The sequence below is a fragment of the Lissotriton vulgaris genome, chromosome 10 (genome assembly GCF_964263255.1).
Source record: "Lissotriton vulgaris chromosome 10, aLisVul1.2, whole genome shotgun sequence".
Taxonomy (NCBI): Eukaryota; Metazoa; Chordata; class Amphibia; order Caudata; family Salamandridae; genus Lissotriton; species Lissotriton vulgaris.
The window spans coordinates 890,905,319-890,930,973 of record NC_141698.1 but is presented as its reverse complement, the minus strand read 5'-3'; the positions used below and the strand labels follow the sequence as shown (position 1 = coordinate 890,930,973).

Genomic DNA, 25,655 nt, shown 5'->3' with positions numbered 1-25,655 from the left:
TATACAGGGTGTTCGTGTTCATCTGTCTTCATGATGAGCAACACCCTGTAATTGCCAATCAGAGGCCAACTTTTTCCTGAAAAATCCTATGATGGCCCTAAAAAACAGTTTCACGCATTCATTGCAGCATCCAATGTGCAGGAAAAAAAACAAAATAATTTTTCGTGGTACTCAGTCAATAAAAAGGTAAGAAAGATCAATACGTACAAGTACCTAGTAGTTTCAAGAAATTTTAATTTAAAATTGGATTGGCAGTTAGATTTACTAAAAAATCAGATCTTCTGTCACAATTGTGACTTATCAAAATGTAATAGATAATTTGGTGGATATTCACATTCCCATTTATTTAAGGTGTGTATAGCCAAGATTTCCCCAGTGTCACTATATGGTGCTGAGGTACTTCTACGCCAGGCCCAAAACAATGTGGAAATCAATAGAAAACACTTGCTTAAAGAGACTATTAATATGCCCCAGGCCTACATGATTGCAGTCTTTTGTTGTGAGTTTAACATGTATCTTGGCAAGCCATGACAGTGTTTGTCTGCTGAGATTTTTGTATGACTATCTAAAAACAAGTCTCAATAAAATATCTTTCTTTTTGTGGAAGTAGGTATTGACAAGCGAAGGAATTTAGGCAAATAATCTACTACCTTGCATAACAAATATTAGAGACCAATATGAATTGTGGGAAGACATAATTTCCTGGGATCTTGTTTCTTCAAAGCCCCTTCTAAAACGCTCAGCCCTAAACCTCCAAATTACATTTCATTTACATTTTCTTTTTAGCAAGTCATACAGTGCCCCAATGTTAGCCACCATTGGTAATGAAAATGTATTTCCCTGTATAGATAAATTAAGTGATTCTCAATTAAGATTGGAAGAGTTAAAAAAAAAAAAATTTAAAACAGATTTTATTTGTCTGTACGCACATATAATGCAGAGCTCCGAAACCCGGAGTCATCAGCAAAAATAGGAAAACGATAATATCAGCAGACTGTTACTAAGAACACAAACACCCCTCCCCGCCCCCCCTCCCAATTGCGCCGCTGCAGGTGCACATATACAATAGAGAATCTGTAAATAAACTTGCCAAATTCTGCAAGAAACTTCACAAATTGTCCAACGTTCCAGCTGTCAAAGTGTCGGAAGGGCAGCCCTCTCAGGCGGAGGGTCCAAGTCCAGCCCTCGGTAATCAGCCCACCTCTTCCAGATTTTAAAATGTTTGCGAGGACACCCCCTGGCCAAGAACACAGGCTGCCCCAGTCCCATGCAGAGGAAGAGTTAACATTTTGAACAGGTTGCTGTTCCTTCTTTTTAAAAACAGAATTAAATTTAAGACTGAAAAAGTACACTGGGAATTGCATTTATCCTTTGAATACTGAGGGCCAGATTTATCAAGGTTTTGCGTCGTCCTTGCGCAACGTAAGATTCATCAAGCCACGCGAGGCCATCTTGCGTGGCCCTGGATGGATTGGTAAATCTGGAGTAATGCAGAGCAGCACAAGTCGCTGCCTTGCATCACTCTGACCCAGAGCGGTGTTCTATGGGTGGCGAATGGGCGTTCCACGCAGCCACCAGTGGATTTTTTGGTGTATTCCCAGATTTACCATGAGTGGTAGACCTGGGAATACGGCGAAATGCTACGCCTCCCCAAGTGAGGCGTAACAAAGAGAAACATCTCTATTTCTCCTTGTTTTTTCCTCCTTCTGCGTGTACTGCATTCTGCAGCACACGTGGAAAGAGGAAAATGCCTCTGAGGATTGTTTTTGTGCAGGAAGAGGTTCCTTCCTGTTCAAAAACAATCCTGCCTACAATGCACTCACCCTTGCACCATGACGCAAGAGTGCCTGCGTTGACTCTAGGCAGCCATAAGTGCGCCAGTGCTTGGAAAGAACTGGAATGCACCGTATAATGTTAAATACGGCACACTCCTGCCCTTTCCCGTTCACGCAGCGCTGCAAGGTGGCATGCTGAGTTGCATTGCATTAACAAATGATGAATAGGGGCCTAAATGCACATCTGTTCATTAAGTATTGGATAGTCCAATGTGTTTAAGTATATATAAGAATTTTCTGAAACCCTTCCTTTTAAAATATAAAAATTGATGAGTGCTTCAGCTCGAAAGCTACTAATAGCAATTCATAGCAATAGGACTTGAATTTTTCACATTCTTTTAAAAGTTTATCTATTTAAATGTGCATTTCCAGCAACGAGAAATGTCATTAATATTGCCTACTGAAGAAGGACAAATACCCTGAGCCATGTGTCTCGAGATATACAGCACTGGCTGCGCCATCAATGGTGAATACTGCAGACTTTCAGCTAAAGTGAATGTTATCATGCACTGCACTTATCACAACACATATGGGCAAACTGTGTCCCTGTATTTAATGGTGGGGGTCCGGAGATGGGGTTCTTGTCCGCCATGCATCACATCTGGCCCAGGGTTTGGGATCTCCAAGCCCTCTGGCCCCATACAGACCCCCTCCCAGATTTAAAAAAACAGCAACGTGTGGCTACCCCAGGACCCTATCATATTTTCTTCTTTTATTAATTTTGAAAGTATGAAGACTTATTGGCGCCTCCGAGGGTTTGAATCTCTTACCTGCAGATTGCCCATATATTTCCACACCTGAAAATATAAATCACTAAGATATATTAATGACTACTTTGATTTCTTTCATTTCTGATAGAAAGACCAATCTTTTTGGATGTATGTGGTCTGCTTCTTTGGTCAACCATGCTTTTCAACCTGTTAAACTCTGCTGATGCACTGTTTGAATCTTCACTGGTTAATACTGTTTCAACTAGAGTTCCAGGGCGCTCCATTTTTTCTCCTGATGATTCAAATTCTCTTGCAATATTGTTTCTCACCCCCTTATTTTAAAACGATAGTCCTGCCTTCCTTTGCGAATAACTAATTCTTCCTTTGTCTCCATCACATGTCCATTATGTGTTTTTGCTTTTTTGACAACTAAACAGGTATCATCTTCCTTTAATAAATCTAATCTGAATAGCATTGTCCATTATAACAATTTCTATACAGTTTCTACTTTTGCCTGTTTTATGAAGATGCTGGACCCTGTGGCTGTTTTGCATCTTCAGCACAAACCTTAAGATCACTCTGTGTAAAAATAATAAAGTATTTTCTCCATCAAAGGGTGGGCGATCCCTTATAGTGCTAGATGAAGGAAGTGCCTTCCTCCTTCTACTGCATCTCTGTTCTGTTATGCAATGTTATGTTATTATATTTAAAAGATTACTTAAATAGTGAACATACACAAGAATCTGTACTTGACACAAGAGACGGCAAAATAACATTAGATGGAAATAACATTCTTGCCAAAGAATCACGTTTTTTTAACAACTTTATTTTATTTGTTCTTTAAATGCAATACACATAGCGCATTAATTCAATGCAAAAATATGTTAAGTAATTCTGTTGGTTAACCATATTGGAGAGAGGCCTCTTAGCATAGCCTAACTTTCAGCTATCGTTGTACTACCCACGTCCCCGTGAATATTTTCTTTTCACTTACAGTTGAGTAATTAATACCAGATTATCAACTTTGCTATTTTTCCCATTGAATTCTTAATTTCTAGTTCTTTTCTCCACCTTCACTTTCCCTGGCCTTTCCATCCTGGTCATTTCCAGTCAGATCATATGTTCTCAGTGGGTCCCAGAAGTCTCTGTGTTTGTCCCTGAAGGCGACCGCTGTTCTATCATTTCATTACGGCATGTCTTGTCGTGAAGCCAGGCTTTGTGTGTATGGGGTGCACCCTTCAGCCACCTTAATTCCACTTTCTTTTTGCTAGTAGCAAAGCCATTGATAGTAATTGCAGGTGGCATGTGGGTACATACTTCAGAAGACCCAGCAGTGTAACTGGTGGAGTGCAAGATGTGGTGGTCTGCGTCATCGTGTGTACTGTATCCACAACCCTGCCCCAATATCTTGCTATGCCTGGGCACTGCCATGCTAGATTCAGATATTCGACCCCCCCTCCATGACGCTTCTCTTACAGGTGTCAAGGATGGTCTTGTCATACCATGCCAGGAGTTTTAGAGTGACATATTAATTTATGTTATTAATCGGCATATATTTCCCCGCCTTTAGCAGTATTTCCATTTCTTGTCTGTTAAGTTGAGGCCAATATCATTAATCAAGTGCTGCTTCACCACGGGTGGTTCAGTGGAGCGCGTTTTATTAATTTCTGTGTGAATCCCAATATCCCATTGTGTCACTATCTGTTTTAGGTTTTTCCTTTGTATCACAGTCGATTACCACCTGGTTTTGTTGTGGGGAAAAGTTGTTAGAGCTTTACTGAACGGCAAAAGACAGGAGTTGGATTGAAGACTTAAGGAAAGTGAGTTTCAAAAGAAAGAAGCCATCACTGATAAGCTGTGGCCGCCTGAGCAGGAATGTAGAAAGTTTGGAACAGCAAGGAGAAGGGTAGAGGAGGATCAAATATTTGTTGTTGGGAGGTCGACTGGTGTGATACTACACATTAAACATGGATCTTTAACAAAGAAAACACAGTGTATTGTAAAAAGTACCATGAAAATGACAGTCTTTAATGGAGAGCCAGTGCAAGGTGGCCAGAAGCCTGTTAACAGTGTTACAGATTCCTGCCCAAAATCAAACACGCAGAATGATTTTGGATCTCTTAAGGCCAATGTAAAATGAAATTCAGTTGTGATTAGCCTATCTGTCTCTAGATCCTATAATAGGTACAGCTGCCTAACCTTTACTGTTATTATTGAGAAAGGGAAGGCCCTGCCTCATGGAGAAAAGGCTAAAGTATAATAAGGTACAAAAGCTAACATCTGGCGGGCACAGGTGTGTAGCAGGGGAAAGGCCAGCACTGAAAAAGACTTCAAGGTTATGGCCAGTTCTAATGGCAGTGACACAAGCCCATAACTATCCAAAACGTTTAAACACCAACCTCCAAAACCTCTGTGCATCAGGTTTGAGCCACTGGCCATTCTTCTAATTACACTCAGGTCTCGTGCAGTCTTGATATGGCGTAGCCAACAATGATTCATCCTCAAAGGTAATAATAATCTGAGACCTGTTAGTATACAAATTGAAAGCCAATCTGATGGATCGGATCAGTTTTTCCAGTGGCCCAAGATGCATATGAAAGAGGTGAGATAATAGGTAAAAAAAACCCTGGCCAACCCTACATTCAAGGGTGAGACAAGTAAATGGCTATAGTTTGTCAGCAGTTTAGGAGAAACAACTTCATCCAGGAGAAGGAAAATCCAGCTGCCCGGATCCAATTCAGTAGGATGGAGCATCAAGGATATTAAAGCCATAGAAAGAGTTAGTAAGAACAGAGAACTGACAGCACCTTGATCAGTTTCATCCTAAGGCCATCCACTGTGGCTTTAAGGACTAACTCAGCGCTATGATCCATATATAAACCAGGCATGGCTGCACCTAGCGTACCTGAGGATTCAAGATGGATGCAAAGATATGCGGCACTTTAGCGATCCTGAATTTTGAATACTATAAGGAGAAGAAAAACATAAGTGTATTGACACAGGAAAGGTGAGGAAACCAGCTTAAAGTTTAGAAATTGCATCTGAAATGATATCAGTCATCATAATTGGGAAAGAAGAGAACTAGGCCGGAAGGGTAGCCACAAGAAGGAATAAGTGAATGAGTAATGACATACTATGTACACTACCCAAAATAGGCCTTTTGATGTCTCTTGGTGCCAAGAAAGGAGGGATAAGAGATGGCCTTTAATAAAACAACTGCTACAGCTGAATCGAGCGAATTTCTTTCTGTATTTTTTCTCTGGATATATTTGGGGTAGAGGTGAGGGAGGTGGGCATGGATTCATGCATGGGGGAAGTTTTGTGTTGCCAAGTGCAAGATTTGACGAGAGATATATACACTAGTTGAGGCATTACAATGACCACTGCAGCCAAAACAAATGTTTGCTGGGTATAAAATAGTATATAATTGTGGAGGCTCAAGAGACCTAGAAGCCAGCGGAAAGGGACTGGAAGACCAAAAGAGACTAATTCAAGGCTGCTGGAGATAAGTAACTTCTGGATGCAAGGACATTTAGTGATGTTCGCCTCCAGGTAGCGCCTAAATGCCGTCATTGTTGCACTTCTTTTCTCTACCATGATTTTTGTAACAGATGAATCTAAAATGAACTCACAATAAATCAGCTTAACATGTACATTGCCCAGAAGAAAACGGAGACGCTGAAAGCTGGTAAGTTATGAGGAAAATAAATAAATAAAGTGAAATAAATGCAGACTCACGTGAAGATATGAGAAGTTTCATTAATGAGAGTATATGACTACAACGTGAGTAGGTAGTTAAGGGAGCGACAAAATGGCAATTGCGGATTCTTACTTGCCCACCATAACTATTTTAATGTTTTTTGTGCTCCATCATCAGTCGCCAGGTCATAGAGTCTACTACTTCACCTGGCAGAGTTGAATGAACAAGATCATAGAGAGTCAGAATAAGATGAAGCAGGCATGAAGAGCACTGAGAAGCAGCCTCAGATTATTGAATCACCTATTAAAGGGCAGTCAGACCCCAAAACAAAAATTAATCTAATTCTACAGCACCTAACCACATTGCACGACCAGACTGAAAGCACCAAATCCAACACAGATATTCTACAGAGATTTTGGGGTTAAAGAAAGACTTCAAAGATCAGACTCACTGTAGGTGAATCAAGAATAAGCAGAATAGAAGATGGAAAAAAACCAGCCTGAAGAAGAGAGCTTGCATGGCCAATTGAGACAGTCGAAAAAGATATCACAGAGCTAGAAAATATAAATAAAAGTGGGACGGGTCCTGAGAGTCCTTGGACTCTTAGATGTTAAGATGCAAAATCCTTTTCAACTTTTATTAAGGCCTGGAACACAAAGAACTGGGAATTATTTTTGCAAAGGACTTTGGAATCAAAAGGGCACACAAAATCCCAATCAGACGCTCAGCCAAAACACACATCCTTTGCCTATGATCTTTAAGCCTCGGCACTGCCCTCATACTGAATTGATCACTTTATTATTTTGTATTTATTTGAGTTTTATACAGCGCTGGCTAGACCCGGAGGTATCAGAGCGCTTTACATAAGGAACAGCGAGTTGCAAATTACAAAACTTTTACATAAGTTACATAGTGATTACACAATAACAACAAGAGTTTCTAGCGAATAGCATATAAGGACACATGATGAAGCCACAGTAACACAGTAGTATGCATTACTAATGCTTGGCGTAACAGAGAGAGGGAAAGGAAAACAGGGGAGGGGAATGCCAATAGAGTCGAGGCAGGCAGGAGGGGGAAAGTCCATCAGGGGAAAGCAAGCAGTCAGTGTGAAAGACAGATAAACCAAGAATAACATGTGAAAAACAATTCCCGATGTCCGGTTGGTTTTGTGACGGCAGAGGGGTGAACCAAAATCAGTCTCCTCTATAGCTGCATAGGGCAGCTCCACCGGTCAATGGCCAAGGGTATTCGGTCTTCGAGGTAAGTACAAACAGTTTTGATTTCCGCCCATGGGGCATCGTCCGAGTTCCATCAACGGTAGCAGTCCCGGTGTTACTAGGAAGCGCCGTCAGCTTCATCCTCCAGCTTGCCCCATGCCCCGTGGAAGGGACAGCTCCGAGGATAAGCAAATCAACCCCAATTCCCAGGAGCAGAATTGAGAGTAAGGCAATTGAGAGCCTCCTCAAGCCTCATCACTGACACCCTCCTCAAGTTACAGGCCATTGCTACCAAAATGTGGTCCATTCCCGAGGGGTGCCAATCACTACTGAGTCAAATAAGTCCGGCTTAAACTATATAATTGTCCTAATTGTTTCCTAGTTGTCCCTTAGCTACTATTTGAAGGATATCACTTCCATATTGCCACCATTTGCATGCTAGATTATGTGAAAAAAAGAAAAATGTATTGACATTTTCTGGAACAAAGCAGAAAACATTAAAACACCCACGGTGTACCACGGTCCGCCATGTCTTACAAGAGTATCATATAGCTCCAATAGACAGCAATACATGCATTTTGGCAGTTCAAACTCGGCAATTTACAGTGAGATTAAAAGATTCCTCCTATAATGATGCCACCCACTATTTCTCCCTCTCACCACCTTTCATGCTGGGGCATTTCGCAGGGGAAATGGGATGCCTCTTTATTTACTTCAGGCAGTCCAGATTTTATAATATTTTTTTCGTGGCAAGCCCTTGCTTGATAGATCTTCATACTTCTGTCTGGGCCCCTCTTCCATGCCCCAATCTTTGGCGATGTCTGGTCTTTCCAGTGGCGGGCAATGTCTTTTTTGGCTACGACAAGTCTCAACCATAGGAGAGCTCTTTTGTATCTGTTAGAGTAAATCTTTCTCTGAATATGTAACAGGGCTAATTTGGGGGTCACGTGACAGTGACCATCTCAGAACCCTTCTCAGTGTGTCAAGCATCCTTGTCCAGAATGAGGAGAGGGCGCCACAGAGCCAGACTGTGTGTATAAAATGCTCAGCTTCCATGTAGCATCTCAGGCTCTTCGGGGAAAGGACCATACCTCTCCTGCAAAGCCGGTCCCTGGTGTAGTATACTCTGTGCAGATATTTGAACTGGAGAAGACAATAACGGGCAGCAATGGCTGATTCCCTGGAGTATGCCAATGCCTCCGTTCATTTGTCATCTGATATAGGGCCTGGGTCCACATGCCAGGCCCAGTGGAGTGCATCAAACGAATCTGAGGTATGAACGACCAGGGATAGCTAGATGTGCCTTATTTTGTGGTCTGCATTTCACCCTTGAGAGGGTTGAAGCCCGGCAGTATCTCGAGATGTGAAATCTAGAGAATGGGTGCATTGCTTAGTGGAAGGTATTGAAAGAATTGGATTCTTGTGTTGTCCCAGTGTTAGAATCCCTGTAGCACTGATACCTGATGCTAGCTAGGTTCACTTTCAGATGATTGTCGCAGTACGCACAACCGAATAAAATAACCACAAAACCATAACTACATGACCACATTACCACAGAAAACAACCATATTACTTAACTTTCACAGGCAGTGCTAATGGTTTACACTGTACTGCTGTAATTTCTGACCTTTATATATCGCAGAAGAGCATCCTAAGCTATTGATCTGATACTGGGCATGACACTTATTAAATGGCACTTGATATTGAGCCTTACATATGATTGGTTCCAGCAGACAACATTCATGCACCTCCTTTTTCGAACTTATGCACTTCACATATGGGTTCCAATTGAAACACCTCACCTATTGGCTTTATTACCACACAAAATGCTCTTTCACTGAATCTCTAAAGTTCCTGTCTTCACCAACTAATCTCCAAGATACATCTAGCTTGATGTTATTATAGGTGAAGGTGAACCTCTAGATATGCACTATCTGACACTAAGATTCAATATTCTGCTCTTGTATGTTTACAGTTGAAATGGCCTCTCTTTTGATAGCAAGAGCTTCCTAACCCAGTTACTGTTACAACTACTCTTATTCAATGTTGTTTTTAAATTGTTTCGATATTTGAGAAAATAGCACAACTGTCTGTTTTGAATGTTTTCAGCTACCAGTTTAAATGCTCATGCTCAAGTTGTTTGATTTGCTTACTGCAGAAGCTGTCAGGCTTTAGCTACTTGGGGTCCCCACTGCTGGTTGTGATGGGCCTCTTGATACTCTTATTGATCCCACTTGGGACTTTGAAAACCTGCCCCTTACTACAGCAATTACAGTTCTTTATAAAAAGCACAAAGAACCCCACTGCACAATCCAATAATAGGGTGATTTCTCAAGACTGGTACTTCCACACAGTGTTCTACTGAAGCTCACTACCCCCTTACCCACCACATGACTACTAGTGCCTTGAAAATCCTATCTCTGAATACAAGCTAGCAGCACGCTTACAAGCACAATATCCCATTTAATGGCAGTCCACCGCACTCCCTTATCTGGGAATTAAACTGGGGCCCACCGTCCAACAGACCTCATCAATAAACTATCAAACCCTATACCGGCAGGTTAGGAGTGAGGTGACGAACTGGAGACACCATCAGATTTCCTGGTTGGGCTGAATCAATCCGGTCAAAATGACTATACTTTCCAAGATGCTCTATTTATTTAAAACCTGCCTCTCACCTCACTAAATGAACGCTTACCAAATTGCAGGCTGAAATCTTTCAATTTGTCTGGTCCGGAAAGAAACTACGCATGCAGGGAGCGTTGTGTTATGTCCCACCCAAGTACGAAGGTATGGGAATTCCCAATCTCCACATGTATTACCGGGCAGCATATTTACGGTACCTGGTGGAATGGTACCAACCAGAATCATAGAAGCATTGGCTTTTCCAAGACAAACCAGTGGTGAGTACTTCTCTGTGGAAGGTCCCCATCCTTAAGAAAACCCATAGACCAAGGAACCTTTACTTCTCTCTCATCACACGAGTGATAGTGGATGTGTGGGACCAAACAAACATCAAATGTGATCTTACCTTTTTCCCCTCTCCACTGACGCCACTATTTGATAATCCAGACTTTACCCCAGGGCTTGAATCCGGGGCATTCATGGAATGGAGACACTGTCAATGGGGTATTTGATAGATGAGGCTGAGGTGATTCGCTTCCAGCAACTGAGTGGAGACATTACCCTTCCTAAATTTGAAAGATGACACTATCTACAACTTTGCCACTAGTTATCACACCCTAGTAATAAACTCTCCATTCTGGCTAGTTTCCCACACTTCAGGTAAACGTCCCATCTCCGAGATTTATGTGTTTTTGACTCAGCACCACAAGAACACGTACAAAGCTAGTCAGCACAGGTGGGAGCAAGAAATGGGGTGGCAACTAAGTGAAAAGGAATGGAGTGATATATACTTTAGGGCAAGACACACCGCTAGCAATACCTCCCTCACTGAAACCTTTGTTAAAATTAGTACATATTGGTACCTTACTCCATTTAGACTGCATAAAATTTATCCAAATCGCATCAATAGGTGTTGGAGAGGCTGCGAAGCCCAGGGGACTTTAGTGCACATAATATGGGATTGCCCAAACTTCAGCCATACTGGACCCAAATACTTGATGAGATCGACAATCACCTTGAGACACAAATACCTAGATTTGCCGCTTACCTTTTGTTAAGCCCAACAAACCCTTTAACACATTCCGTGAAGTCCAGGCTTTGACCTAGAGGCAGTGACTCAGAACATCCTAACACACTGGTGCACACCGCAACTACCTACCCACAAAGGATGGCTGCATAAGTTATGGACCCTTCTAGGCATGGACACTCACAAATCAAGGTGAGGCCTTTGGGAAATTGTGGCGCACTTACCTGTCCCTCCTGACACAAGACTTTAGAGAACTGACATGCCTGAAATATGTGTGACTTCTACGTCTACCAGAAGCGAACTCCAACACATGAGCGACCACGACTATTCGCGGTGTAATCTGTTCATTCCCAATTCTGAGAGCAAAGGTGAACCGAATTTTGTGTGGGGGGGGGAGGGTGGGTTGGGATGGGAATGTTTTTTCCTTTTTGTGTACAGTTGTTTATTCTCCCCTTTTTCTTTCTCTTTTGTTCTTTTGACTAGTGCCTTGTACTCCAGCATTAGTGTTTTATTGATGACACGTAATGACGTATATACTCTGTTCCTGGCGTTCTTTTTAATTAAAAAGATTTAAACCATATAGAGAAAACAGTCAAGAACACGCCCTCACACACACCAATGACTCTGATACCTTACACAAAATGAGATCCTTAAAATACAAGTGCAGCTAAATTATTAGCAAAAAAGCTCACCTGTGGGTACATAGGACTAAAGATGAAAATCTTTGCAAATGTAACAAAGCAGATAAGACCGTAGCCAACTACCTAAAACAAATGTAAAAATAATAATTAACATTGTTACAGCTAGAAACAAATTAGAACAGACAAAAACAGAAACCACAGCTGTTTTCGATTACTTCCATGCCTTTTGTTGAAATCTTAAAATTTGGCCACGCAGCGTGCTGTGGAGAACTACAAAGTCAACCTTGAAAAGGTACCATTCTCACTGCTTCACAGTAAACTAAAATTGGAGGCCAGTAAGCAAATTGAGATAGTAGATATCACCAATTCGCTGAAAACTGTCCAAGCACCTGGCCCTGACATGCTTCTGGCTACTTTCTTCAAAACCTGACATTCACAATTATGAGACTAGGTTGCACCATATAGAAAGGCTTTTCTCATGTTTTGCACGGGGTGTCAATATTGAGGGAAAGTCCTCTGTAGCTAGTATATTGGTAATTCACAAAGAAGATAAGGACCGTCTAGAAACTAAGAACTATAGACCCTTATTATTGATAAATATTACTCTACAATATATGGTTAAAAACCTTGCTACAATATTTCCTTTCAACTGTAATGCACCCCTAACAAACTGGTGTGGTCAAAATCAGACTTGTGAATAACAAAATTACACTATTTGGACTTTTTCTGAGGAAGGCGATGTTGTTGGCTACACCAGCAATGGCCATGGAGCTGGATGCTGAGAAGAGCTTTAATAAAGAATCTTGGACCTTCCTGCATTCAGCGCTGAGCAAATTCAGATTGTGACAAATGTTTATATATGTGAACGTATGGTGTTTGCCTCTATGCTTGACTAACAGTTGCATAAGATTCAATTGAATCTTATCTGTCCAATTCAACCTATTACAAGGTGTCAGACTGGGGTGGCATAGTGAGCAAAAGAACAATAGTTAAATCCAGATCTATTGACTGGTGGTGAGTAGTCGAAAAGTTTCAGCACTCCATCCATTGTAGTGTAGTTCCTATTTTCCCAATAGGCTCTGCGCACTGGAATAATATATGCTAAAGATGTGACGTAGTACTTATGTCTACTAGGTCGCTATCGAATATATTAGACTTAATTGTGAGTGCCAGCTAGCTCAGAGGTCACTAGAAACTTTCTCGAATTCACAAAAAGGGATTTCGTTTCTGACAACCGCATTAACATGACAACTTTGTTTCCCCAAGATAAAACTGATCTTCAGAGTCGTGGAAACAATAGATAGATATTTTACTCAGTCATTGGTGCATGCTTAGTTTCACCAGTGGTGCAGAAAAATAGAGAGACGGGTGTTTCAATAGAAGTATTTATTGAACAGTCTTCTTTCTCATGCAGAAGAAATTAACTGCTACAATCGTAAGACTTGTTGCAAAGTATAATGCGTACAGTAAGAAGAGTAGGATAAAATAATTCTGTAAAAGCATTGTATGGTTCCTAGACCATAGATAAATACATACATAAATAACAAAGGCTAAAAAGTACTCAACTGGTGCTTCTAAAATACGCCTACCCCGATGTACCTAACCTGAGTCTAGTACGAGGGAAGAAGTAAGTGAGGTGTAGCATAAATTTAGTATTCTTTATGCCAAGAATCTATCCAAGATTTCTCTTAGGGTCTAATCAGCTCCGTATCTTGGTTTTAGAATGAAGGAGATCAGTCTCAGGACTCGATTTCTTAACAACCCGCAAGGGTAGCTTGGAAACACTGGAGCTGGATTTCTCGTCCAGAGAAAAGACAGCGTCTCTCTCAGTGCGTCTGCTGGAGGGTCGGCTTCCTTCGGCACTTGCTGTAGCAGGATGTGTCGGGCAAGTAGATAGTCGAACTGCTCCAAACCACTGTGTGTTTGCTAAGGCAAGTGTGGGCATATTTATAACTTGAAGGTGCCAAGATTGACGTAAAGGTGGACATAATAACGTCATCATAGAGTCTCAGTTCTTTGAAAACTCCATAAGTTCTTGGATAAATCAATATTCAAGAAAGGGGAAGTCCCTAGCTGCTGAAGCCAAGTTTTCCAAGAAATCGTTGTGGATTTTCAGAACTAGTGGAAGTAGCCATGCCATATTTAGACTGCATGAGCTATGTCTAAATATGGTTATGATTGCTATGTCTATATATGGACATGGTGATTTATACCTGTATAAGGGCATGAATTGGGAAAATTACACTAGGGTCCTAAAATGTTCTACAACACCATCATCTTGTTGTGTTTGTTATGTTTGCTCTAAGTGGCCCTGGTTATGCCCAGACGTATGTCCCTTGTTCGCTGTGCCACTGAATTTAAACAAGCCTGGCCATTATCTTGTTGTATTTACCAGACTAGAATGCCCCCATTCACCCCTACTAATTGTATTAGCTATCTAACCTAACGTGGTCCCATCTGACCACCAAAAGTTTGCTGCAGACACAAAAATGTTGTGATTTCTTCTGAGAAAGCAGAATCTGCAATCCCAGAAATACTGAAAAAAAAATATTTATGCAAGTGTGTCTGGTTACTCACTTAACTTAAAAACTGAAATTCACCCTTTACTTATGCCATCCTGTAATAGCAAGCAGAACTAAAATGTAAATCTAAAATTGACAAATGCATGGCTGTGTGCTTTAGCAACGATCTAGAAGAGTCAGGAGGCCTCGTCAACAATACACCCTATACGAAATCTAAAAATGTAATTATTGCAAGGGCTCAAAAATGTATTACATGCTTGGGTAGTCTAGAATGAGTCAAAACCTCAGATTAACATTATCACCAGAATGCTTTTGCTACAGCTAAACACAAACGTTTAGAAATTGTTAAGCAATCTACCTTCTGAATTCATTTGACAAAAAAAAGCAGTAATCTCGCTTATAAAACTTAAGTTGAATAAAACATGAGGTGGAGTAAAGCTTGGCGTAATTTTTTTGAATACCAAATCTAATTTCTCACATGACACACAATGGATACAGAAAGGTAACAAACAAAACTTCCCTTGGGCCAAATTAAAGTTGATCTATTAAATTGAATTTAATTAATTAAGTCCAATAACTCCTCTTTAACAATGAAGTATATTAAGTTATTACAATCTACAATAACACTGTCACGGTTCTAAAACAGCTTGACAAACATCTTTAAAAAAATGTGTGACTCCACATGGGAAATTTTATAGGGAAATCCAAATATTAGATTAGACTGTAAAAGGATTTACTGGGAAGACTGTGTCCCAAAAGTAATTATATATAGGAGACATTGGTCCTCCAAGTGTTCCCATGTCATTTGCCTTGTTACAGCAAAAACACAATTTATCGAACCTTGAATTCTATAGACTCAAAGCTGCCCTGAATGAATTAAGCGAACCACATGAGCTTCAACTCCTACCTCCACTAAACTGTCCATAAGGGGCCACACAACAGCAAAGAAGTACAACACGTATACCGAATAAATGGAGTAACACCTGGTCCACACTGAGGGCCCGATTACGATGATGGTGGATCTGACAGCCCGTCGCTGGCAGTGCCACCGCCATTGCAATCATGTTTTCCGCCCGCCACATTTGAATGATGGGTGGATGTGTGGCAGAATGATTCCGACTGCCCCTCGGACCTGCTGCATTCAACAGAATGGCGGCGGTGCCTGCCAGGCACCGGATATCCCTTTCGGACCTCTTTTCCTTTCTGCATGTCTATTAGTGGCAGTTAACCCGCTGTGATCAGGCAGGCGGAAACAGATTTGGGGGCTTGTAGAGGTCCCCTATTTCCCCCTGGGCATCGGGCATGGGCCCTGGGGGAGGGGCACCTATGGTGCCCCCTAAATATACCAGCAAGCTACATAGTGCAAGGATATGTAACATGTCATTTTTTTAGACTGCAACACCATCTCCCACTGTACTCTCACTGCCAGACTCCACGACGCTAGCTTAGGGGGAACCGCCCTCGACTGGATCGGCTCCTTTCTCGCCGGCAGAATCCAAAGGATCAGAATCCCACCCTTCATCTCTGAACCAACAGAGATCAACTGCAGAGTACCCCAAGGATCCTCGCTCAGCCCCACGCTCTTCAACATCTACATGGCCCCCCCATCGTTAAACAGCATGGGCTCAACATAGTATCCTATGCTGACGACACCCAGCTCATCCTCTCCCTCACGAAGAAGCCCGAAGATACCAGACTTAGGGCCCAATGTAGGTAATTCTAATTTACCACTTCTTAAATACCGAATCATACCGATTCGGTATTTAAGAAGTGGTAAATTAGAGGGGGGGAAATGTAGGTAATGTAGGTAAATCAGAATCGGTAAATACGGTAAGATTCGGCATTTACCGATTCTGTAAATACCGAATCGGTATCCCCTATTGATTCCTATGGGCCTTGAAGCCCATAGGAATCAATGTGGGATACCGAATCGGTATTTACCGATTCGGTAAATTCCGATTTTTGCAAGGGTGCAGGGGGTGTCACTTTGACACCCTCTGGCACCCCAATTCCGGACTTGTGTGCCATGTGGCACACAGACATGCCCTAAGGGCATGTCTGTGTGTCACATTGCACAGGTGTGCATGCACAGATGTGCATGCACACCTGTATTCGGTATTTTACCACCCAATAGGATTGGGTGGTAAAATACCGAATCTGACTGGCCTTTGGGACTCAGAAGAGTCCCACCTACATATTGAAGTTACCGATCGGTATTTTACCGATTCGGTAAATTTACCGGATCGGTAAAATAGGCCACCTACATCAGGAATGCCCATTTACCGGTCGGTAAATGGCCACCTACATCTGGCCCTTAGCTTCCAGGAAGGAATGAAAGACGTTGCGGCCTGGATGAGCAACAGTTGCCTAAAGCTCAACTCGGAGAAGATGGAGGTCCTCGTCCTTTGACCCTCCACCACCGCCTGGGACAAAACCTGTTGTCCTCCACCATCCGAAACCCACCCGCTCTGACAGACCACGCCTGAAACCTCGGCATCATTCTGAACTCCTCCCTCGCCATGACCAGCCAGATCAACACCGTCACCTCCACCTGCTTCAACTCCCTCCGCAAGACCTTCAAGTGGATCCCCCCAAATGCAGAAAGACCGTCACCCACGCACTCATAACCAGCAGACTGGACTACTGTAACGCCCTCAACGCCCGAATCAACAAGTCTCTGCTACAAAAGCTCCAATCCATCCAGAACACCGCAGCGTGACTCGTCCTCGGAACCCCACGACATGAGCACATGTCCCAGCACCTATGAGACCTCCACTGGCTCCATCGAGAAGAGAGTAACCTTCAAGCTACTCACCCACACCTACAAATTCCTCCACTACATCGGACCCAAATACCTCAACAAAAGAGTCTCCTTCTACGTACCCAAAAGGAAGCTCTGCTTCTCCAATCTCACCCTGACAGAGAACCCATGCATCCGCAGAACCAGAGCAGGTGAAAGAACCTTCTCCTACGTCTCAGCAAAGGCCTGGAACAAGCTCCACGTCAACATCAGACGCTCCCCCACTCTGCACACCTTCAGGAACCTGGCTCTTCGACTTGATCCGGAGCTGCACCCTCATCCCCCCTGTGCCTTGGACCTTCACGGGTGAGTATCTCGCTTTAAAAAACCTGATTGATTGATTGTGGCAGGTGCTGCAGACCGAGCACCCGCCGCAATTCAAAGAAGAGGTTACAATATTACAATTGCCTTGGTGGCAGTCACATCGTAATTAGGTGGGCGGTCCCCATTACAAAAGAATGGCGGACAGACAGAAGTCTGTATGCCATCCTAATCAGGCCGTGAATTACCAGCCTATACCTGATGAGGCATTGATCAAAATAGGGGAACTCGCAGTCAAAGGCAAAATATCACCTCTATTAGCCCAATGTAAATTTTGGGAAATTTGCAGATGATTTTAGACACCCAACATATTATTTAAATTAGGATTATTGGAATATGATCTATGCTGCAATTCCCTTGACATGGCAAGTGACATTCCCTACACCTGCAATCATAAAAGATCCTTCTGGAAAGAAATTGAACTGACTATAAATGTAATATTCTGGATAAAAATGTATCAAAAGTAGTAACAAAAAAGCTCTAGATGTAGGGGTTTTAACTCAATCACAGACACTTTTGGACCCACTCCTAACTCTGGGTTTTAAAACATTATGATATGACTAGAAGAACCCCAAAGCTTTATCCTACCATACTTGGTGGACCTGGGTATGCTTCATAAGAAATGCTGACAACACTATATAGTGTTAGTCAAAATTGATACACCTAGAACGTCTATGGACTAACTTATTCCTATACCTTGAAAAATCTAAGCCCTAATGCCAACATTACACACACATGCCCAGAGCATCTTACTACTATCATAAATACTACTAACAGCGGTATTCTTCAAGTGCATTGGGTGGGATCATTTTCACACTCTTTGACCTTCTTCTAAATCTTGTCCTCTTTCTTTCATTCCTTTCTTTTCTTTACTCTCCTCTTCTAGCCTTTTATTAATAACTTTAATAAGCACAGCCATGTCAGACACTCAGACACAGGGGCTACCAATTGTATACTAAAATATATCAATGGCAATTATAACAGTTATTTACTCTCAATCAGAATAATATTATGAGAATTGTATGTGCTTATTTTGTTAACTCTGTACCTTATGTATACCAATAACATTTATGAAATCCCAAAAACATTCAATGAAAAAAAAATTGTTGGATTTTGTGAACAGTTAGGGGCAAGTAAGGAGAATTAAGGGGGAATTGCATATGAATTGCCTAACACTTATTGTAACTAGTCTTTATTTTTATTATATATGTGTGCCTTTTTTTCTAGGAAAACTCTTAAGGATTGGGTGAAAGATAATTCATGGTTCTCGTATGCTCTCTTGTAAGTATACTTGCATGTTGTATACATGTATATGCTCCTCATTTTTGGATTTAGAGGTGTGTTCTAATTAACAAACGTTTGTACTAGAATGTTTAAAGTAGCAGCTAACACATTGACCACAGATGATGTACTTGTATAATGCTTATCAAAACACAGTGCAAAAGTAATGGTAGAAAAACCTGTTCGTCCTATAACACTGGGATTTCTGGATGTCTGAGCTTAAAGAAGCTTTTAATTGCCCAATTAAATGAGAAAACATTCCAGGTGGCGAGCGTACATTGGCAAGAAAAGAGTGCCTCAGCGGCTGGAAATGTTTTTTTTAGATTCTGCTCTTCACCACCTGCAGGAGCAATCCACCTAAATATTGACTCTATAATATTATCTGCCATTTATATTGTTACCGCAATATTGTGTGTACAAACATTTAGTGGGAGTAAAATATCAAACATAAGTATATTATTTTTTATTGTTTTACGGTTACATCGAAGTTAAAATATTGTTTATTCTAATATTGTTTTTTTAATTTTGCTATTTCAATTTAATGTTTTATTTTTTTATAAGATAATTTACTGGAACAATATTATTTAGAGACATTTTATTGTAATGAAAAAAAGTAATTCATTAAATATTTATATTGTATTAAACAATTGTTTATAAATAATCATTTTTGGTCATGGACAACTTTTTAATGTTTAATTATAGATGAATTTCAGCTAAAGAGTTTTAAGAAAATTGTTTAACATTATTATTTGTATTATCTTGTTTTACTGTTTTTCTTTTTTTAAAGTTAAATCATTTTTGATCTGTATTTTAATGATTTTTTTAGGATAAATATATATTTGAGAGAAGTGAATGTGACCCCCTCTAAAATATATGCTCCTTATTGGACTCAAGTTAGAATATACTTTTCCCATGGTTTGTTAGACTGGAGTTTGAAAAGTAAATCTGAACACCTCTTCTCCAAATATATGCATTATCCTTAATGTTTATTAGACTGACGTAAATCTGAACCCTTCAGAGTATGCCCTTCCTTGCTATTTGGTAAATCTGACCCCCTGTGCCCTGAGATTGTTAGACTGGGGTTAGAATGGTAATTCAGAGCCCTCCGTAATGTATGTATTTTCCTTAATGTTTGTAGCAAGGAAATAGGAATAGTGTATTGAATCTGTTCATTTTCTCCAGTGTCTGTTAGGCTGGACTTAGAATAGTAAATCTGATTCCCTCACCACCCCAAAATGTGTGTAGTTTCCCAAATTTTGTAAGATTGTAATTGCAGCAGTGTATTTGAATAGCATTTTCTTTTTAAAATGTGTGAGGATTCTGGCGTGATTACTATCTTTATTTATCTGTAAGAACTATTTTGACGGTGTCAAAAAGTAAAAATTATAAAAACATTATATTTTTTTATTGTATTTTGTTTTTATAAAATTACTCATGTTTTTATTCTATGAAAGATATTAGTTTTAGCCAGTTGGTTTTATAATGTATAATTAATAATAATTAAAGTTGTTTCTATTGTGTTTATTTTGGAATCAAAACTGTTATTATTTTATTTTCAAATTTCGAAGTATATTTAATTATTTATTATACTGTTGTTTTCAAATTTGTAATTTTAATCTAGAATGTTTAGATTTTTTAGTTATTTGTACCTATTAAAAGACCTACATGAAAATAAGATGCAATTGAGGTTTCTTATGTTCCCAACTCAGAACTAGAAATGAATACCCATATGATAGGTAAAAAAGATAATGACTTTGACATCCTAGATAACAGTACAATCGAAAATTCACTTAAGAACATGTCAGCAACACAATGGAACTCTCTCTTATTCCTGAGAAGTACCGTGTCCAACTGAAGACAATGTAGTGACCTTGAAAAAAATTATTCAATCCCTAATTTTGTACCTATGGGTCCTGATGGGGAGGAAAGTTGAGAGAAAAATGCAAATAACTCGGTTTCCAAGAGGAGTAGTCTGTTATTTAGCACATACTGTCAGGAACTTCCATTGCTGACTTATATTATGAGGTTTAACTCCTAATTATGCTGTTAATTAATAAACATATTAAATAAAAATATTAGCATTTTTTGGAAAGCTCCTGCACTCATTATGAGCACCATAGGTGATGATTTGCCTGCAGCTTTACTATATAGATAGTCCTGCAGTCGACCTTTAGCTTTACATTTTGAAAATATATCTGATTTGTCAATCCTTGCATTTACCTTAACACTTGATTTAATTACATTAGTTTCTTACTGTTTTGAATTGTATTGCTTACCTGTGTAAGCTTTTTGTGTGGTCCGCAAACACCCAAATAGTAAGCATGTTTCAGTTGCTTCGCTAGACTGAAGCCCTCAAAGTGGTCAATGTTGAATGTATCTAGAAAGCCTATGTCTACATTAAGGGTGTGGAATTCCAATTACTCAACTCCCAGGGAATACTCTTTGGGATCAAGGACAAGTCTTCATGTTTGTTTTGTCCTTGGGCCAAGTAGGCCCAATCCTCTGCAGCAGAAACCTTTGGCTGCCAGTTTAAAGTACCACATTATGAAGGGCATTGTCTTCTGTTAAGGTAATATTTGTGTCCATATGGTAATGCTGTTCGAACTTGTATTTACGGTTCATTATTCTTATTCAGGTGAGCGTTTTCAGAAAATGTAAGCTTGGATTCCACTACTGACATTGGTTCGAGTGTAAAAATGTGTACTCGCGATTGCCAAATTTAACAATATGAGGCTACATACAATGCTCCCATTATGCTCTTTAATTAGATGCAAATATTTGCAGAAGCTTTAAAGCAAGATTGATGATCCATTGCTTTCAAAATAAAATAAAATGTTGAGAAAAAAATGTTACTTGGAAAAAAAAATGTTTTGCTAAACTACTGTAAAATTGGAGGTAACATTTCTTTGAAGCACCGATTAGTCAAATGTGATGATGCATGCTAGTATTTTCAAAAAATATTCATAATGGAAAATCAGTGCAACCACTTTCAACAAGATAATGGAAAACATGAAAAAACAAGCGTTTGCCAAGCCAATAGGTCTGATATTGGTGGTCAGCCTTCTGGTTGTGTCAATGCGTGTCTTGTTTTGATATGGGGTTTGTAAAACTTTGTGGGAGCTGCCAGGCCTTCACTATTATAACAAGCATTGGCAAAAAGCAATAATATATTTTAGTCTCAAAATGCACACATTGCCATAGTAGTCCCTGGCACTGAACAAAACTACTTTGCATGCCAATATGCTCCGTGTGAAAGAGTGGAAAGCAGTCAGGGGATGGATTAATAGATTTTTATAAAAACAAAAGGTCTTGGTTAACTTCATACCTAATTGAGTGCTCAATTCTTAAAGAAAGTCACAAACTTTCACCCATGGTATGTGTCCTAGCATTAGTGCAGATTTACGTCTTTCATGAATTCACAAAAATGTACATAAGTAGGCTGGAAAATCATAGTCCTAAAAAATATTTGTGAACTGCTTTTTTAGCACAAGCAAATATGCAGGTGTAGGTGTAGATCTGCTCATTCGAACATTTGTTGAGCATTTACAAGTTCACTTTCCCTCCAACAACTTTTTTTCCAACTCTGGAAGACGTTTTAATTCTGCCATTGTCATGAGTAAAGTTCTAACCCTTCTCAGCATGGGAAAAGATTAGATAAGAGCTAGTAAAAACCCCTAACACATGCAATTTAGTATGTTTGCACAGACTCGATCTTTGATCTATCTAGTTAGGCTTCATGGCATAGTTGCTCAACGAGCTAGTGCCTAGAAACCTTCGGGTAATTGTTCGCGCTTTATAAATCCTATTTTCATTTCATTTCTAAAGGGGATTGCAACCCTAGGACTATTGCTTAACGCTACCTCCAGCCACAGTATGTAGATCTGTAGAAAGGTGGCAAAATATGGAAATTGCTGGAATTCAAGCCCTACTATATTCGGAGCAGAAAGGCCAATATCAAAGCTTTTATATATTGCGATAGCTGCCATAATTTGTCACTGCACTATGTGACACCAAAGAGAAAAGTGTATCTTTTTATAGGACAATTACAATTGTGAAGCGACTTGTCCCATGGACAAGTAGATATTTTACCAAATACCACACCCCTGCTACATGACAAATCATAGTTAGTATTAATCCCAAATGGTTTGCCATTTCAGCTAGTAGCCAAAGCATAGTATTTTCTTGGAAACTTATAGACCAGTCAGACCACTATTGAACGTCCCTTCTAAGATTGGTATCGTTTTTTCAATAGTGTAATGTGAGGAATCATTCATCAACTGAGGAGTTCTATTAAAAAACTTCTCAAATTTCTGTTTTTTAAAGAATTCTGAAAATGTACAGCAACTTCAAAAATACAAATACAAATAGTAAAACATTAGGAGTGTTTTAAACATGGACTCGTGAGCTCCAATTATCTACATATCAAAAAGGAATAATTAAAAGTATCTTGAAAGGTGTAATGATATCAGCATTTATGGAATGTTTCACATCTCATTATTACAGTGGACATTTAGATAGATGTCAAGTTGCATGTCAATAATGTACTTTCTCTGTTTAATTTCCAGCCCAGTTATTTTTATTTTGATAATCGTACTCGCATGCTGCGACAATGCACGTCGAAAAGTTCCAGGCAATTTTATTTTGCTTGGATTGTTTGTGAGTATAATCCCTCATACCGTCATTGGCCTTGTTATAATCTTGCTATAATTGATGTAAATGCTGTTCAAAACAAAATTGGTAGAAGAAGCTTATAAAATAGGTTTTGGGTGTACATCTATTGTAATGTGCAGCTGCACATTTCGGAAGCCCTGTATTATGCATTCACAAAGAATTTGTTGCACAGCAATTCAATATGTCTCTGGTGCATACCAACTCCCTTATTAAAATCTGTAATTTATTCACGATAGCCAAAACATGAATCAGTGTACTTCTATTTATTCTGTTAGAAATACAACCTTAATTAAAAACAATTTCATGTTTGTACAGCACACTTGCCACTTTGCAAATTTAGTAGAGTCACTATATTAAAACATAATTTGTTATAAAGTCATACAATACATGTTCTACTATTAAATATTTACTATTTAATGATTTTGAAACACTTGCTTTTTGTCATGATATGTACATGGCCATCTTTAGATGATACATGTCTACCATTATTATCCTAGTTCAGGTACTGTTTGTCATATAATTCTTTTTAACTTTTTACATCTATGTATCAATATTTGGTATTTATGTATCGCTGTTGCTTTGAAACTGTGTTTCTTTTCATCCAAATACAATAAAATATTTCAACACAAAAATGTTTCAGTGTTCAACAATACATAGAAGCCCTTGTTACGATGCCGGTCAGGCGAGTGTTTGACCGTCTGACATCGTAGCAGGAATGGAACCGCCCGTCAAGGAGTCAGAGGTCCCACCCGCCGAACTACAATGCAACCGCCAGCGCGGCGGTCGTAAAAATAGCCTTTACTTTGGCAGCGTGTGCTGATGGCAGGAAAAGGGCTGCAGCACAAGCCACAATAGTAAAGGGTATGTTTTCAAACATCTGTGCACCCTGTGCCAGGCACCATGTGGTGCCTGTCACAAGGGGCATAGATGTTTAGGGGAGCATCACATGTGCCCCCTGGGCCTATAGCGGAGGTCCACGGGTGACAGTGGCCCTGCTAGAGGCCCCCAAAGTCCATTCCGTCTGCCTTTATATGGCGGTCAGTTATTTGCCTTGAAGTATCACTTTGGAATAAGTCTTAAGTGGGTTGTTGATAGCTGCTCAGGCTCTGTGACTTGATATGGTCAAGCTCTTTGAACTGTGACTTTATATAGGATATTTAGGCCCGCATAACGAGTTGTCCCATGGCCCCTAAAATGGAGCATAACAAGTTAATTTTGGTGCTTACTGCACTAAAATAGGCATGTTCTGATATTTTGCCAGGCATTTTGCCCCCAATAAATATCAGCAAGTTTGAACTGCCATCATTTATTGAGGTGTGATTTGTTTTTTGCAAAACTTAAAACGGGCATATGGAATTTATCAGCTAACTCATAATATGGATCTCTGAAGTCATTATGCAAATAATGAGGATTTCCGGTGCAGGGACTAAGTGAAGAGAGCAATATAACTGAACATTCTGAAAAACTCTGAAAACAATGGAAACTCTGAGCATAGGGATCAATTAAGAGTAATGGGATAACTTCTCAGTGGACATATGCAACTTTGGTTATGTTAAAGTCTGTGGTCTGACACAAGGGGTGTCTGAAGGGGAGCATAGATTTTCCTTAAATAGAGCCTCTGCACAGGTTTCATTGTTGTTTGACCAGGCATGACAAGATGATGGAATTCCATTTTGCAGTGCAGAAGCAAAGTCTTGAGAATCGCCCTTAAAATTATAAACAATGAGGAAGCGGAGAAACAAGAGGAAAGTCCAGCTTAGGTATATTTGCTGCAATGTAGTTGAAAAAGTCCTGAGATTCTATTTCAAAGTGGTTGGGTACAGCGCTTAGAGACCCCGGTGGTTATAACGCGCTATACAAATTAAATAAATAAATAAATAAATAAATGGGTAGGACATCTCTGAAATGCTGGGAAAGAATAGAGACACCTTTTCATAGCAAGATGCTGTGTGTGTTCTTGGTGGGCACAGAAAAGAATCAAGTGGAACAGTAATACTTTTGAGCTTTTTTAATAGTTGCTCCTCTCTTCAGTTGTATGTGCAACATTGCTTGCCTCTTGGTCTATTATATTCCTCCTGTTGCATTTCAAGATTTGATTTGGATGCATCAGGCAATCGAGTTCTATTTCTATGGTGAGAGACTACAATTATATTCTAAAATGTAAATGTCTGTCACTGTTGCCTATTCACTACACACAAATCAAGATGGAAGTAAAAATACAGCATAGTGAAAATAGTAAATAGACTTGTGCAAATGAAAGCAATGGGCCTCCCTTTCCCTCTGCCAAAGGGCCATTTTGATG

The 25,655-nt window shown here is 40.0% G+C and overlaps 1 protein-coding gene across 1 annotated transcript in view; it reads left to right on the top strand.

The window, feature by feature from the left end:
• The window catches only part of LOC147688954 (protein lifeguard 1-like), a 206,904-nt gene that overhangs the window by 83,822 nt on the left and 97,427 nt on the right, over nucleotides 1-25,655 (top strand). Inside the window, exons 4-5 of the mRNA XM_086941860.1 lie at nucleotides 18,629-18,682; nucleotides 23,248-23,338. Of these exons, the coding sequence (XP_086797986.1) occupies nucleotides 18,629-18,682; nucleotides 23,248-23,338 (145 nt within the window). The remainder of the gene's footprint in view (nucleotides 1-18,628; nucleotides 18,683-23,247; nucleotides 23,339-25,655) is intronic.